General features: G+C 40.3%; 1 protein-coding gene across 4 annotated transcripts in view; it reads left to right on the top strand.

Moving 5' to 3' along the window:
• Positions 1–16,538, top strand: part of SDF4 (stromal cell derived factor 4) — a 45,791-nt gene that overhangs the window by 5,805 nt on the left and 23,448 nt on the right. For all 4 annotated transcript variants that reach the window (XM_007492052.3, XM_007492051.3, XM_056796048.1 and 1 more), the window contains one exon: positions 3,818–4,177. In XM_007492052.3, the coding sequence (XP_007492114.2) occupies positions 3,873–4,177 (305 nt within the window). In that variant the 5' untranslated portion in view covers positions 3,818–3,872. The remainder of the gene's footprint in view (positions 1–3,817; positions 4,178–16,538) is intronic.

Consider the following 16,538-nt stretch of genomic DNA (forward strand, 5'->3'; position numbering starts at 1 on the left):
TACTGACCATAATCCACAGTAAGTAGGACCTGAGCTGCTCTCTAACCATGCTTCCTTCCTTTTTGGCTCCTGATCTCCTCATCCAGGGTGTTAGGTGTCATAGTTTTGTGTTATTTTCATATAAAATAAGCATGCTATTTCTGCCTTTACCCAAGTCATTAATAAAAGGGTTCAGTACCAGTACAACTAAGTATAGATTCCTGGGTTATTTTGTTTCTGTAATGACATGTGTGTTCACAGGCAGTATCACCATCAATTTATAGTAAGTCAGAATAATGTATCATTTTTTCTTTTGGGGCTATTTTTTCCAAGTGGTTGTCTAAGAAGGGAAAAAGGAGGTGATTGCTGGGAGCCTAATAAATAAAGGAAAGATGGTCTGGAATAACTACTTATTTAGACATGTTACAATAGTTAAATTAGTTGGAAAAAATAAGGCACGGAGATATGTTGATCACAAAATGTACTTTTTGCAATTCTAGAAGAGGGAATTTGGAAGAATCTACAACTGCTTGTGAAAACTTTTCCATGGGAAATTTTAATGAGACTTTTGGGGTTCTTTTGAAGTTACTATCTCTTTTTGGCTTAGGAATTCTATTTGGCTCTCCCACCCTAGAGTTAGGATCTGTTGGGCTGGGGTGCAAAATTGCAAATGGAGGGATGATATAGAAATAGCTATAGCTTACCATTCAGAGGGAGAGAGAATTTTGTCATTCCCAAGTATCTCTCAATTTTTGTTTTTTGGCCTAGGGTAGGTATCTTCTCAAATCTTCAGGGCTCCAAAATTTAAGTTCCCCTTCCTCAAAGTGAATTAATTTAAACAGGGCTTATTTGATGCTAGAACAGGGGTTCCCAAAATCGCAGAATTTCAGAGTTGGAAGTGACCATTTTAGTCATATTCAAACCACATACCTTCATTTGGGGGACTCCCACTCTCTTTCAAGGCAGCCCCTTCCATTTTGGAGAGCTCTTGTTGTGGTTAAGTCAGTTGGCCTCATTGATCAAGGCTAAATCCTGCTTTTAGATAATAGCCTTTTAAGTACCTCAAGGGAGCTATTATATCCCTATGCCTGTTATGGACTTCCATGACCTTGAGGCCCTTCACCATTCTGGTTGTCTTCTTGTGGATGCAGTTTAGCTTATCAAAACATGGTGCTCAGAATAGTCCAAGGACCAAATGCAGTGGGACTTACTCTCCCTTAATGTAGGCTAAAGTTGTATTAGGTTATTTGAGCTATTACATCCTTCTGCTGACTCATCAAGCTTACAATCTGTTCAATTCCCTTCATCTTTTTCAGACAAACTCCTGTCTTACTGTGTTTCCTCCATCTTGTACTTGAGAAATTGATTTCTTGAGTCCACCATTTCTCTTTATTAAAACTCATCTTATTAGATGGAGTACATTGTTCTTTTTTTTATTTTTATTTTTTACAAAACCCTTACCTTCCGTCTTGGAGTCAATACTGTGTATTGGCTCCAAGGCAGAAGAATGGTAAGGGCTAGGCAATGGGGGTCAAATGACTTGCCCAGGGTCACACAGCTGGGAAGTGTCTGAGGTCAAATTTGAACCCAAGACCTCCCGTCTCTAGGCCTGGCACTCAATCCACTGAGCTACCCAGATGCCCCCAGAGTATACTGTTCTAACTTGTCACCCTTTTGGAATCCTGACTTAACCAGTGGATTAGCTATACCCCAAGTTAATTATAAATTTTATAATGATGTTTTTGTTTTCTTTGACTTTATCCAACTTATTAATAAAAGTGTTGAAAAGCTAGCAACAATCGGAGATTCTTGAGGACTTATGTTGGAGACCTTCCTAGTTGACATGGAATCATTGATATGGATTGATGGTTCTTTGAGTCTGGCCCATCAACTCATTCTGAATCCATCTAATTGCGCTTTCATCTAGTTAACATCTCATTTTTCTATCAGAATAGTGTGAGATAAATGAAAAGAACACACAAAATCCAAACTGTACTTATTATTGACCAAGATTGGCCCTGGTGAAGTGAGGAGAAAATGCATCCCTTTTCTTTGCAAAGGTCTTGGACTATGGCTGGGAAACTGTCAGGCTTGGTTGCTGTGTGGGCTAGTTTTCTGTGATGATTTTTCTTCTACTTTAAGGCCCACTTGGTACATCCTGCCTGTGTCCCTGGGCACCCCAAACTCTATAAAACTAGCAGTTGCAGAGAAGAAGCCATCCTGCATTGATGGAGGGTTTTATCTTTTGGGAGTTCCCATTACTGGTGACCCTACAGTAGGTTTCCCTATATAACTGCCAGGGGTGACCTTCTGTCTTGGAAAGGAAAATGATATAAAAATAAAATGTATCAATATGAATTGGGGACAAAAGCACAAAATACCTTATCAAATGGTTTAAAATTGGGGCAACCTATTTTTACAATCTTCCCCTGAGGTACCAGTTTAGTGATCCTGTTACAGAATGAAATCAAGTTAGTTTGGTCTGACTGGTGTCTTGTCGCACATGTCTTGTACACATGCAGTGGCCATTCCTAGGTCTGTTCACCAAACTGATGGGCACAGAAGCTCTAACTGCCTCCATTTTTCTACCCTCTGCCTGGTCACCCTGAGTTCTCAGGGGTAGTGTGAACTGAGTGTGGCCCAGGATTCCAGGACTCAGCCTCCTCAGCAGCAGGGATTCTGGGTATGTGCTCCCAGGCTGACCAGGCCAGCCATCTGACTTCCTCTTGCTTCCATGCCGTTGGTGCTTTTTACCCTCTTTCTAGATATTCTCATTATTGGTTCCAGATAAAAGCTTGATTGATACTAACTTCATTGCAAAACAAAGCTACTTACAGAGCAGAGAAGAGGGATTGAGGAAATCTAGTGGATGGCTTTGGGCTTGTTTTCCATCTTTCTGTTGCTTCTCATATTTAAGACACCTCCTTAATTGTCTGTGAGGAGATGATTGCAGTGATCTAATTAAGAGAGCTGATAAAGGCCTGGATCCTGGCCGATAGTAAGTGCTTAATAAATGTTGTTTGGATGGATAGATCCAGATGATGGCAGAGTTGGGCAAGAGGAAGGTCAGCTACTGTAGGTAATAGGAAGAAATTATCAATAAGCTTCGGTAACCATTTCACTTCAAAACAACATAAGGTAGTTATAGAAAATATTTAAAGTAACTTTTTCCAAAAGTTTTTTTAACTGAGAAGTTGCACATTATTATTTTATGTTATTTCCATGTCCTTTAAGGAGCCATGACTTCCTCAGCTTTGTTTTCCCTTCCATGGAGTGCAGCTCAAGTGTTATCTTACGAGGTCAGTCTCTGTGACTTGTGGTCAGCCTCCTTGGCCCAAGCCAGCTCCTGGCTGTGATTGCTGCTCTAGCCATAGGTGTCTCTGGCAGCCAGAGGCATTGAGGAAGGGTTTCATACTTGGCATCTCTGCTCAATGTGTAAATAATTGTTGTCTTTGGCCCAGCCTAACTTCCTCATGGCATCAAGGTAAAGAATGATCATTATAAATAAAACCTATTCCAGTGAAAGTGAATTAGTGATCTTGCCTTTGCCCTTTCAGCTAAGGCAGGCCCCAGAAGGAGGCTAGTGTTTTCTGCTTTAGTCTCAGGCTCAGTGGATACTCTTTATTTGAGGAGGTTAAGCCAGAGATTGGTGACAAAATGCATTTGTCCTTTTTGGGAATGTGTCCCAGGCATTCACTGGAAGGACTGACTCTTTCTTGTGACCCTGTAGGTCTATTTATGGTTCTCTAGTTGATCAAGACCCCTGTTCCAGATGCCAGTTTAGGGTTACCCTGGGGCCTTCTGAGAGCTTAATGTTTCTGTTTTTAAATTTTGGCAGCTCCCTGGATCCATCCTTGAAGATCCTTTAGGTCATAGTGAAGAGCTGGACAAAAATGGTGTCAAAGCAGGCCTTCCTCTGCAGCCTGGGCTCTGTCTACTTGTCATTGCTATTTGTTTTTCTCCTCATGGATGTTTATGCCAGACCTGCCAACAATTCAGCCTTGAAGGAGAAGGGGACTGACAAAGATGAGAATGAGATCCTGCCCCGAGACCACCTGAACGGGGTCAAGATGGAGATGGATGGGCACCTGAACAAAGACTTTCACCAGGAGGTTTTTTTGGGGAAGGAGATGGAGGAGTTTGATGAAGATTCAGAACCTCGAAGAAACAGAAGAAAACTCATGGCAATCTTTGCAAAGTAAGTCAGGACTGTAAGATCTTACAGCTAGGCCTGGGGTTCTCGATGTCACTGTCATGTTTCTGAGTGTTTTCTATGCCCTCCAGGAGTTACTGGACTCTTTAGGAGAAAGAAAGTGCTTTAGGCTTGGGGTCAGGAGATCTGGGTATAAATGTGGACTCTGATGATTTCAGGCTGGGTGACTTAAGTGGGTGATATCACTTCCTTCTCTGTGGCATGGAGATGATTGCACTATTCTTCCCAGGTGTTGTTGGGTCAGGAAGAGTGTGGTTTATAAGCATTAAAGGGCTTTCCTCACTTGTGAGCTGTTAGGAGGTCATGAAATCCACTGTTTCATAGCTGAGTACACTGGCATTCCTTCAATATGTATTAAGCACTTACTTTGTTCAAGGCACTGTCCTAGATGCTGCAGGTACAAAGTAAAAAATAAATTAATCCTTACTGGATAAATAGTAATAATGATGCTGTCCTTATCCCCATTTTATAGATGAGGAAAGAGAAGCAAATGACATAAAGTGACTTGCCTTAGTAAATTACCAGGGCACATTTTGAATTCAGGTTTTCCTGACTGTAGGCCCTGAGCTCTGTCCTTTTCACTCCTTAGTAGTGTCTCAATATAACTGAGTATAATGCAAAGTAATTTAAGGACAGCTATAGTGTCAGAGAAGGCATTTGGGCTGAACTTTGAAAAGAGGGTAGTGATTCTTTTTATTTTTTCAAGGAGCTAGTATTTTACTTAGAGGATATAAGATTAAAATAGGTAAGCAAATGCAAAATACATTCAAAGTAATTTGAAGAAAGAAAAAAGATTTTTAAAAGGCTATGTGTAAAAGATAACAGCTGAGATAGAGGTGAGTGTAAAAGATAGGAGTTCTTTTTTAAAAAATGTATTAAACCTATTATTTATTTATTTTTTGCATTTGGTTTTCTCTTTTAAAAATCAAATTCCAGATCCTCTCTCTTCCACACTTCCCCTATCCACCAAGAATGCAAACAATATATCAATGATACATGTGAAATAATTTAAAACATATTCTTTTATTAGCCCTATTGCCACCAGCCCTCTCCCCCTCAAAAAGCAAGGAAATTATACTTCAATCTTCACTCAGAGTTTATCAGTTCCTTTTCAAAATGGAAAATTGGATAACATTTTTCATGAGTCCTTTGGAATTGTCTTGGATCACTGTATTGATCAGAGTAGCCACATCTTTTACAGTTGATCATCATTATACAATTGCTATTACTGTGCACAATGATCTCCTGGTTCTCACCTCTCATCGTGTCAGTTCATGAAGGTCTTACCATGTATGTCTGAAATCAGGCCTCCTTGACCTTCCTTATTACAGCACAGTAGTACTCCATCACAATCATGCTGGTTCAGCTGTCCTGCAATTGATGAACATTCCCTAGATTTCCACTTCTTTGCCATCACAAAAAGAGCTACTATGAATATTTTTGCATCTATCTATCTATGTATCTATGTATCTATGTATCTATCTATGTATCTATCTATCTATCTATCTATCTCCTTTTCCTTTTTCTTCGATCTCCTTCAGAGACAGACCTACTAGTGGTATTGCTGGGTTAAAGGCCTTTTTTTTTTTAGCCCTTTAGACATAGTTCCAGACTATTCTTCAGAATGATTGGACCAGTTCACAAATGTAAGATAATATACCACATTCTACCTCTCCTTTCCTCTCCTCCCAGTCCTCTCCTCTTCTCATCCCTGCTTTTCTTTTTGGAGAACATTTCAACATAATCAACTCATGCTTGTGCTCTGTGTCTGTGTAGACTCTTTCTAACTGTCCTGTTAATAATAAAGTTCTTAGGGGTTGTATCATCTTCCCATATTGTGAGTCTTGAAATTTATCAGACTTGTGAATGTTAAAAAAATTCCCCATTGGGGAATTCTCCATTGGAACAATTCCCTACTGGGACCATTCCCCATTTGGAAAGTGAGAACTCTACTTAGATCAGAAATGGGAAGACCTCTACTCCACCCTTACTTAAGACTGCTTTAGGGGAGAAAACTCCTTGCTGAACAATGAAAAATACTTACACCCATACTTAAGCCATGCCTATTTTTAGAATTAATTACAAAGGGGGTGCTAGGTACCTACAAAGGTCAGGCAACTTGTGAACTTAAAAGGAGCAAAGAGGAAAAAACTTACACAGAAATTCTAACCTACTCAGGTGTGGATTATTAAAAGGATTAATCTACTCAGGTGTGAATTCAGAATGGGCTGTCCTTTGGAAAACATCTACTGTGATTGGTAGACGGAAGAACTTAGGGGAGGTAACATAGGAGAAAACCTGCTATATAAGAAAAAGGACAGACTGTTGAGGAGAGCTCTTGAGATATACAGGCTCTTGAGAGACAATCTCTAAGGAGGTCTTTCAAGGGAGGCTGACTCTGGCTGGAACTCCCTCTGGGGAGACTCTGTCCCCCTGAATCCTCGCTTGAACAGATCTTATGGTGAGTGATTAGGACTGACTGATCAATTTTTTTTAGGGCTTAGGCCTGGGTTGGCCAGGGCTGCCAGGGCCGGCCTATTCTTTTCTCTTTTTTCTCTCTCTTTCTCTTTGATTCCTCATTGTATTATTAATTAAAAATCTCTATAAAACCCAGTTGACTTGGGTATATTCATAATTGGGAATATTTCCCTGGCGACCACCTTAAATATTTGATTTAAAACAAGATACTGTGGTGAAAACATATTTCTTGCGGTCACAATTTACTCACCCACTCTTATATCTATCACAATTTATATCTTCCACTATTTTAATCACTACAGTTTATGTCTCCAACTATTTTAATTATTACAGTTTATGGTATCCACCATGTAAGATAATATACCACATTCTACCTCTCCTCCCAGTCCTCTCCTCTTCTCATCCCTGCTTTTCTTTTTGGAGATCATTTCAACATAATCAACTTATGTTTGTGCTCTATGTCTGTGTAGACTCTTTCTAACTTTCCTGTTAATAATAAAGTTCTTAGAGGCTGTATCATCTTCCCATATATGAATGAAAACATCTTTAACTTTATTGAATACCTTTTGATTACTCTTTCATGTTTACCTTTTTATGCTTCTCTTGAGTCTTCTCTTACAGTATCTCCTTTTCTATACAGCTCTGGTCTTTTCATCAGGAATGCTTGGAAATCTTTTTTTTCATTAATGTTTTTCCCCCAGAAAGATTATACTTAATTTTGCTGGGTATGTGATTCTTAGTTGCAATTCTAGTTTCTTTGACTTCTGGAATATTCTAAACCATCCACTCATTTAACATGGAAGTTGTTAAATCTTTGTTATCTTGACTGTAGCTCCACAATATTTGAATGATTAAAAAACAAACAAACAAACAAACCCTTTCCTTCCATCTTAGAATCATTACTATGTATTGGTTTAAAGATAGAAGAGCGGTAAAGGCTAGGCAATGGGGGTTAAGTGACTTGCCCAGGGGCTCACAGTGTCTGAAGCCACATTTGAACCTAGGACCTCCCATCTCTAGGCTCCCAATCCACTGAGCCACCAAGCTGCCCCCTATTTGCATGATTTCATTCTGGTTGCTTGCAGTATTTTCTCCTTGACCTGGGAGCTCTGGAATCTGGTTATAAAATTCCTAGAAAATTTCATCTTAGGATCTGTTTCAGAAGATGATCCTTTCAATTTCTGTTTTATTCTGTATTTAAAATTGTAGGGCAGTCTTCCTTGATATTCTTTTCTCTCTCTCTCTCTCTCTCTCTCTCTCTCTCTCTCTCTCTCTCTCTCTCTCTCTCTCTCTCTCTCTTTCTTTCTCTTCCTTTCTTTTTAAAGGCAGCAGAGTAGTAAGGGAGAACAGTAAGGGCTAGTTATTAGGGTTAAGTGGCTTGCCAGGGTCACATAACTAGGAAATGTCTGAGGCCAAATTTGAAACCAAGTCCTTCTGACTCCAGGCCTGACACTCAATCCGCTGAGCCACCTAGCTGTCTGCACCCCTTGATGATTTCTTAGATTATGTCTGTCTAGCCTTTTTTTTTTTATCATGGCTATCAGTAGTCCAGTACTTCTTAAATTGTCTTTCCTTGATCTATTTTTGAGATCATGTGTTTTTCTGATGATATATTTTAATTTTTCTTCTATTTTTTCCATCCTTTTGATTTCAATTATTTCTTGAAGCCTAATGGAGTAATTAACATCCACTTGTTCATTTATAATTTTTAAGGGATTATTTTCATCAGTGAACATTTACACCTCCTTTTCCATTTGGCCAATTCTGTTTTATAAGGAGTTCTAAATATAAGGCCCTGTATTTACACATATTTGAATGTTACTGTTTGTCTGCTTTAAGGTGGTTTTAAGGGACTATAATGCCCAGCAAGAGAGAAGATATATTTATCCCCTGAGGTTTTAAAAATAATCTATAGTAGTGTTTGCTAAAGAATTGAGAGGCAACATCATTTATTCATTCTTTTAGGAAGAATAGAAGATAGTTCAAGTTCTTAAAAATAAGTAAACATCTTCTGATTTTTGAAAAAAACAAACATTTTAATTCTTACTTTAGACCAGTGGTTCTCAACCTCTCAATTTGTAGCAATGAGAATACATATTGCATATCAGGTATTTACATTCTGAATCATAACTGTAGCAAAATTATAGTTTTGAAGTAGCCACCAAAATAATTTTTTGGTTTGGGGTCACTGCAACATGAGGAACTGTATTGCGGGGTCACGGCATTAAAAAGGGTGAGAACCACTGCTTTAGACACAAATTATATCATCTTGGGTAAGTCACTTCACTTTGTAAATCAGTGAAGCACTAAATGTTTATTAAGCCCCAACCAAGTTCCAGTGACTTTTTGAACCCCTGGAGATTCAAAAGAAGCCAGAAGCCAGTCTCTACCCTGAAGGAGCTCCTAATCTCATGGGCAAGCCCTCCTCTTCAGATGGAAGCTCTGGGAGGAGGCTTCCTGTGATTACTCTCTACAACCAGAGGGGTAGAGGACTGAGAAGGCCTGAGTTTCAGAGATGATTCAGTCTTCCCAGAAGATGTTTCCTGATCAGTTAAATGAGGATTATAATAGCATCAACCTCTCAGGGTGGCTGTGAGGATCCAATAAAAGGACATTTGTAAAGTACTTTGCTTAGGTTGCTGCTGTAGTTGAGTTTTAAGTTGTATCTGGCTCTTCATGCCCCCATTTAGGCTTTTCTTAGCAGGGATACTGGAATGATTTGTTGTTTCCTTCTCCAGCTCATTTTACAGATGAGGAAACTGAGGCCAACATGGTGAGATGACTTGTTTGCCCAAGGTCTAACAGCTAGTAAATGTCTGAGGCTGGATTGAACTCAGGTCTTCCTGACTCCAGGCCTGGCACTCTATCCACTGTGTCACTAGCTGTTATAGCACTACATAAATGCTATTATTAGTATTACCTAAAATTTGGAATTATATGCTTTCTTGAAATGCATTTTAATTTCCCCCTTTTTAAAAACATAATTAATTTAATAAACATTAAAGCCAGAGCTTCCATATACATGGTAGAACAAAGATGGTTGTATATGAAACTGCAAATCTATATCTTGTGCAGCTTTTTCTATTTAAGTATTTTAATAAATTCATTATGTTACTTTCCAGGCTTCCCTGTTCATGATTCCTTCTGTGTATTCTCAAAAAAGTTTCAGTGATCCTGTTTTTCTTCTTGGCAACCCTGTCCCTTGGCAGCCTCCTCTCTCATTTCCCCCTCCCCAGGGGAGAAAAAAGAAAAACAAAGCCTTTGTAACCAGATACATTGCAGACATAGGAAAGAAGGAGATGAGCATTTATTAAGCACCTGCTATTCCAGAGCCCGCCAAGAGCTTTGACAAGTATTTTCATTGGATGTTTTCAATGTCCCTGTTAGGGAGGTGCTATTCTTATCCCTATTTTATGTTGAGGCTGATGGGGTAGATGACTTGCTCAGGGTCACACAGCTAGGAAGTATGTGAGGCCAGATTGGTATTCCTGACTCCAGGCTCAGTGATCTGTGTCCTATATAAAGACTGGCTTTGATGCTGCAACTGGAGTGGGTGCCTTCTCTGTGAAGAGGTGGGGATGCAGGCTTCCTTGGGAAGGGAGCCTTTGAGGTTGTCTGGTTCTTCTCAGGGCTGGGCTCCATTCCCTCTGCCTCAGCTCATTCCCAGCACGTGTGTCCATCAGTGTGGCTAGGGAGCTCCCTTTGCTTCTCCATCCTGGCCAAGAGAGCCAGTGCCTGAAAAGGGCTTTGTCCACAGGGGCCTTCTCTTCTTCCTTGATCTCCTTGGGGGCTTGCCTGGCTGGCGCTGGGGTTGCTGGGCTCAAGGGGAAGCACAGCTTGCTGATTTAGAAGTGGAGCTTGGAATGACTTTGATATTTCTTTTCTTTCTCTCTTTTTAAAACCCTTACCTTCTGTCTTAATATCACTTCTAAGACAGAAGAGCAGGAAGGGCCAGGAACTTGGGATACGTGACTTGCCCAGGACCACACAACTAGGAAGTGTCTGAGGCCAGTTTTGAACCCAGGTCCTCCTGACTTCAGACCTGGCTCTATCCACTGAGCCACCTAGCTGTCTTTTGACATTCATTTTCAATAGATAACCCTAAAATACTGCTCTGGAAATTGAGGAATGCCAAATAGCTTTATTATTTGCATCATTTTAGTTACAACTTTATGGAAGAAAAATTAATATACTTTAATGTAATATTACATTCTTTTAGGGCAAGACCATCTGAAATGTGAAGCTCTGTTCTGCTTTTGCACCCATGAGCCTAAGCCTGACCCGGTAGGCCTGGCTCTCGAGGGCAGATAACCTCTAGCCACGTCTGAGGCCCAGACTCCAAGCCAGAGGGCCTCTGCTTCCTCCCTTGGGAGTAGCTATCGCCATGTCTACCTCTCCAGCATTTGGTCTATTGTTCATCAGTGCAGCATTGATGAAATAACTTAAATCACCACAAGGTGGCAGTGAGTTCCCCAAAGCATTTAAAACCAACCTTAATACTTTCAGCTTACATGGTTGCTCTTGGTCTTAGAGGAAGTGTAGCATTCTCCTTAAAAGGACTTGTCTTCCACTTAGAGGAGCCTGTGCAAATAGGAAAAGGATTCTTATTTTGTCGGGGTGTATACCCAATTAAGTACGATGGTGGTGAAGGAGAAGCCACGCATTTGAACTTGACCAAAGTTTTTGAAGTTGTTATTCCGATCTTTTGTTTTTGAATAACCTGTCTATCTAACCATCCCTTTCTCTCCTCTACCCAGGGGATTACTTGGAACAAGTCATTTTTGAAGGGAGGAAAAAACAGTCCAGTAAAACTGACTAACGCTGCATCTGACCATGTAAATGCAGTGTTCAGTGCCCCTTCTTCCCTTTCCCCTCATCCCTGTCTGCCAAGAAGGAGGGAGGGAGGGAGAGGACCTTTTCCTACCTCCTTTTCAGGAATAGATATGTAAGCTTAGTGCAATGGCCTACTCATCTCTCTTAATAAGGGAGAAATCAAATGATGTGGTTTCTAAGAAAAGCAAAGGAATGTAGTTCTTGGAAGAAGAGAGAGTTCTCAAACATTTTTCTCTTCCTCTTAGAGAAATGCTGCTCCCTTATTGCAGGTGGATTCCCACACTTCAGAAGGCAGAGCCCTTTTCCTTGCAAGGACAGTTGACCCATAATGAATACTAGTTGTGGATTGTGTATATTGTTTTTTGGACATGAAAGCAGCACCTATGGTCCATCCTATGATTGCTTTGGAGTCAGAAACTAATTTCTGTTCTGTCCAAGAATTTAATTTGTTTTCTTATTGGCAATTCCCATGGCCTTGTTACTTATTTCTAGTGATATGATCCTAGCATAGTGCTAGATGCCTCAGGAATGCTGGATAAGTCAAATCTCAAAGGCCATCTAGCCTAACCCATTCTTTTTTTTCTTTTTAAGCTGTTATTTTCCATCTTAGTATTGATTCTAAGATCATAGAGCGACAAGGGTAGGCACTTGGGGTTAAGAATCACACAGCTTGGGAAGTGTCTGGGGCCAGATTTGAATCCAAGACCTCCCATCTCCAAACATGGCTTTTGATCCACTGAGCCAACTAGCTTCCCCCAACCTATTCTTGATTTAAAATCTCCTTTATAAATCCCCAACTAAAAAGAAAAACTTGTAACAAATAATGCATCGCCAGCCTTGGCCTTGTCTAAAGGAGTATGTGACTTAGCCCATACCTTTATCTAGGATCTGTCAGCAGCTTGGCAGCATGCTTCATTCATCATTAGCCCTCTGGGAAGAAGGTTGACCTTGTGTTAGGCAGAACTCCTGGGTCTTATGAGATTGTCTATACAGTGTTGTGGAATGCCTGGTTCTCCTGGTTTTTGCTCACTTCACTCTTAGGTCAGTTCATACAAGTCTTTCCAAGTTTCTTTGGGGCCAACTCTTTCATTGTTTTATACAGCCATAATATTCCATTAAATTCATATTCCCCCTCCCAAGCTAGGTGACCCTGGGCAAGTCATTTAATTCCCATTGCCCAACCCATACCACTTTTCTGCCTTGGAAGTAATAGTATTGATTCTAAGACAAATGTAAGGGCTTTTTTAAAAATCCATATATCATACTTTGTTCTGCTGTTCCCCAGTTGATAAGCAGCTTCCTAGTTTCTAGAAGGAGTTGTCATAACTACTTCTGTGCATTATGGGCCCTTTAATTCTTTCCTCTCCTGGCTGTGTTTTCTAACTTGCCCCTCCTCTAGTACCTGCCTTCAGTATCATCATCATTATCATCACTAACATTTTATAGCACTATTCAGTGCCTGGCATTGTGTAATTCCTCACAACAGCCCTAGGAAGCAGGTGTATTGAACAAGCTTGAGGCCAACAGGGCAAATGACTCTCCCAAGGGATTAAATGGCTGAGGTGGAAGATGAACTCAGCCTTCTTGATTCCAGGCCTGGCTCTATTCACTGGGCCACCTAGCTTCGTGCCTCCCTCCCCTTTTGTGTGTCATCTTCTCCCATTAAAGGCAAGCTTCTTGAGGGAAGGGCCTGCCTTTCTCTTTATGTTTGTACTTCCAGCACTTAGTATTGTGGCTGCCACAGATGTTTAAAAACAATTGTTTCCTGACTGACAAACCTTAAAAATCCTATAGAGACATGAGTTATTGTGAGGGAGAACTGTGGACAATTCATTTGTCTTTTGGATGGGTCTAATTGTTAGGAAGGTTTTCTCTATATCCATGATAGAAGTTGCCCCTGGGCTAGACAGATCTATCTATCCCTTTTCCATGTGACTTCCCTTCAAATAAATGGAAGTTGAGAGTATTGTCCTTTCCTGGCTAAAGATCTGGATTCCCTCACTCCATCCTTGTGCGCCTCCTCCTGATCCCTTCCCAGTTTCTCAATACTTTGCCCGGGAGGGAACTCTACCTTCCAAATGCTTCTGTTCTGCTGAGGGCAGTAGAGGTGGAGCTTCTTATCTTCTGGACCTTTCAAGCCCCTAAGCACACAGTCAGATTGCAGCCCATTAAGCCCATCTTCACATGCACAAGGGTCTGGCTACTCTACAACCATCTTGTCTTTGAACACCTTATTTAAACTCAGGTTGGGGATTAGATTTTTTTTCTCTGTTAAATGTAATCTCCTTGAATCTAGTTCACCCTCTAGCTCAGATCATCATTGTCATCCAAGGTGTTATATCTCCTGAATTTGTAGCTTCTATAGGTTTGATAAATGCTATCAGTGCTTTCCTCCAAGTCAGTGATAAAAATGTTGACTAAGACTGAGCCTTCAAACAAGTTATAGATAGACCAAACAGGAAATAATTAGCAGAGAGAAGGTACTGGGATTAATAGGGGTTGCGGAAGGCTTCCAGTAAAAGATGGGATTTTACCTGGGACTTGAAGGAAACCAGGGAAGCCAGGAGGCAGAACTGGGGAGAGAGAGCATGTTGGGTCTGGGGGATAGCTAGAGAGAATGCCTGGAGCACAGAGATGGAGCATCTGGGTCATGGAAGACCCAGGAGGCCTGATCAAAGAAAATGTGTCAGGGAGAGAGGTGTAAGAAAGTTGGAAGGGCTTTGAATACCAAACAGAGCATTTTGTACTTGATCTTGGAGGAAGCCTTTGGGGGAGTGACATGATCTGACCTGGGCTTCAGGAAAATCCTGTCAATAATTGAATAGAGGATGGGTTGGAGGTTGAGGTAGGCCTGCATTAGAATAGGGGCATTGTCAGAGGACAGAAGGCAGCATATTCAGGAGATGATGCAGAGGTAGAATCAGCAGGCCTTGGCAACAGCTCATGTGTGGGAGGTAAGAGATGGTGAGAAGTCCAGGATAGCTCCTGGGTGAGGAACCTGAAGGGCTGGGAGAAAAGGGTTATTTTCTTCAGTAAGAGGGAATGGGGCCAGGGTTTAAGATAATACAAGTGATGATGGATCAGGAAGTCAGTTTTGGACATATTGAATTTCAAATATCTATTCGACATCCAATTGGAGATGCTAATAAGCAGCTGAAGATAGGAGATTGGAGCAAGATTGGTAGATTTGTGAATCGTTAGCAGAAAGACAGGAGAGCTGGTGGCATCACCAAGTCAAGTAGTATAGAAGGAGAAAACAAGAGGGTCTAGGACAGAAGGTGACTAAATCTTGACCTTTTGATCCAGAAATTTCTCTGATAGGCATAGTGATAAATGTGTGATAGGTGATAAATCTATATGCCAAAATATTCCTAACAGCAGGGTTTTTTTTTAGTAGCAAAGAACTGGAACCAAGTAGATATCCATTGGTTAAGGAATAGCTGAACAACCAGAATGTGGTCCATAAATATAAGGAAATATTACTGTACTGTAAGAAATAACAAATATGGCGACTAATCAAACCTAAATGCTATGAATATACTGAGCAAGTTTAACCAAAGAAGAGATGAGGAAGCACCTCCTTTACTTTTTCATAGAAGGCAGACTATGGATGTGGGACAGTACACAAAACAGACTTTTAAAATTTTATTTAGTATTGCTAGTAGTTATTTTTCCCCTTTTTAAATTTGTTACAAGGTAAGGCTCTCTGGGGAGGAGAAGGATGTGGGCTACATTAGAAAGTATAAAACAAAGTTATCAATAAAATTTCATTTAAAGACAAAAAGATGTTCTTAGCATTGATACCCAATTTTTTGTTCATTTTGAACCTATCACTCCTAATACTATTATTTGCCCTGGGAGATAGCTAGATAGAGTGCCAGGCCTGGAGTTGGGAAGTCCTGGCTTCAAATCTGGCCTCAGGCACTTCTAAGTTGTGTGACCCTGTTGCAAGTCACTTAATCCCAGTTGCTGAGCCCTTGCCCTTCTGTCTTTTAATTGATACTAAGACAGAAAGTACGGGTTTTTTAAAAAAAACTACCCATGTCTCCATCTCCTGTTTGTGAAATCTAAGTTGATCATGGATTCCCTCTGCTTCTACATCTTTTAGATAGCTTCTTTTTACCTCAATGGAATTATCTATATCTTCAGAATTTCATCTTAGGTCAGATGCACCAGACAGTATTAAGCACTTCACAGTGATTATCTCATCTGGTCCTCATAATGACGTTGGGAGGCAGATGCTATTACGATCTCCATTTTATAATTGAGAAAGGCATACAAGGGTTAGACTTGCTTTAAGTTCATAAAGCTAGGGAGTGTCTGAAGCTGAACTTGAACTCAAGTCTTCCTGCCTCCAGACCTGGCACCACCAGTTGCCCTTTTATTTTTTGTTCTATTTTTAGCTGCCCTTTTAAAAGTTTAGTTCATATCTTAATCTTTGTTAGAAGAGCATTGTGTATTTCTTAAACATTGTGACTAGAAAGAGACCTGGGAAAACATTTTTTTTCAGTGTAGATAAAACACAGTCTCTAACTGATGAATGAAGGAATAATATATTCTTGTAATCCCTTAATTGTTAATCGTCACATTCAAAGTAAGCAGTCCTTTTGAACTGCTTTCTGAGAAATTGATGTTAACTTTATGGATGGTTTGACCTTTGTGTTCATAATCTGAGTTAGATGGCTGTTGCAGTTCTTTTTCTAGTCTTTAGCAGAGCTCAGAATGCCTGAAAATATTCAAACTACAGAATAAGACTAATTTTAAAATCCAAGTAGTTGAACAAAAAGTATACTATCCCCAGTAATACTCCCCTTATTCAAACCCCCAAACTTCACTGTCAGAAACCAGCAGAAGTCCCTTGCTATCCCCGAACTAGAGAGATCAATCAGATGCTTACAGCTTTTCCAGCATCTTCCTCTATGACACAGCACCTCAAAACTGACCGGAGAAAACATTGTTACCTGCTAGAGCTATATAAAAACTCCTTTCAATTCTGTTTAGTTTATTCTGCGCCCCCAGTGGTTGTAGTTGAGTG

This window comes from Monodelphis domestica, chromosome 4 (assembly GCF_027887165.1).
Source record: "Monodelphis domestica isolate mMonDom1 chromosome 4, mMonDom1.pri, whole genome shotgun sequence".
NCBI classification, from domain to species: Eukaryota; Metazoa; Chordata; class Mammalia; order Didelphimorphia; family Didelphidae; genus Monodelphis; species Monodelphis domestica.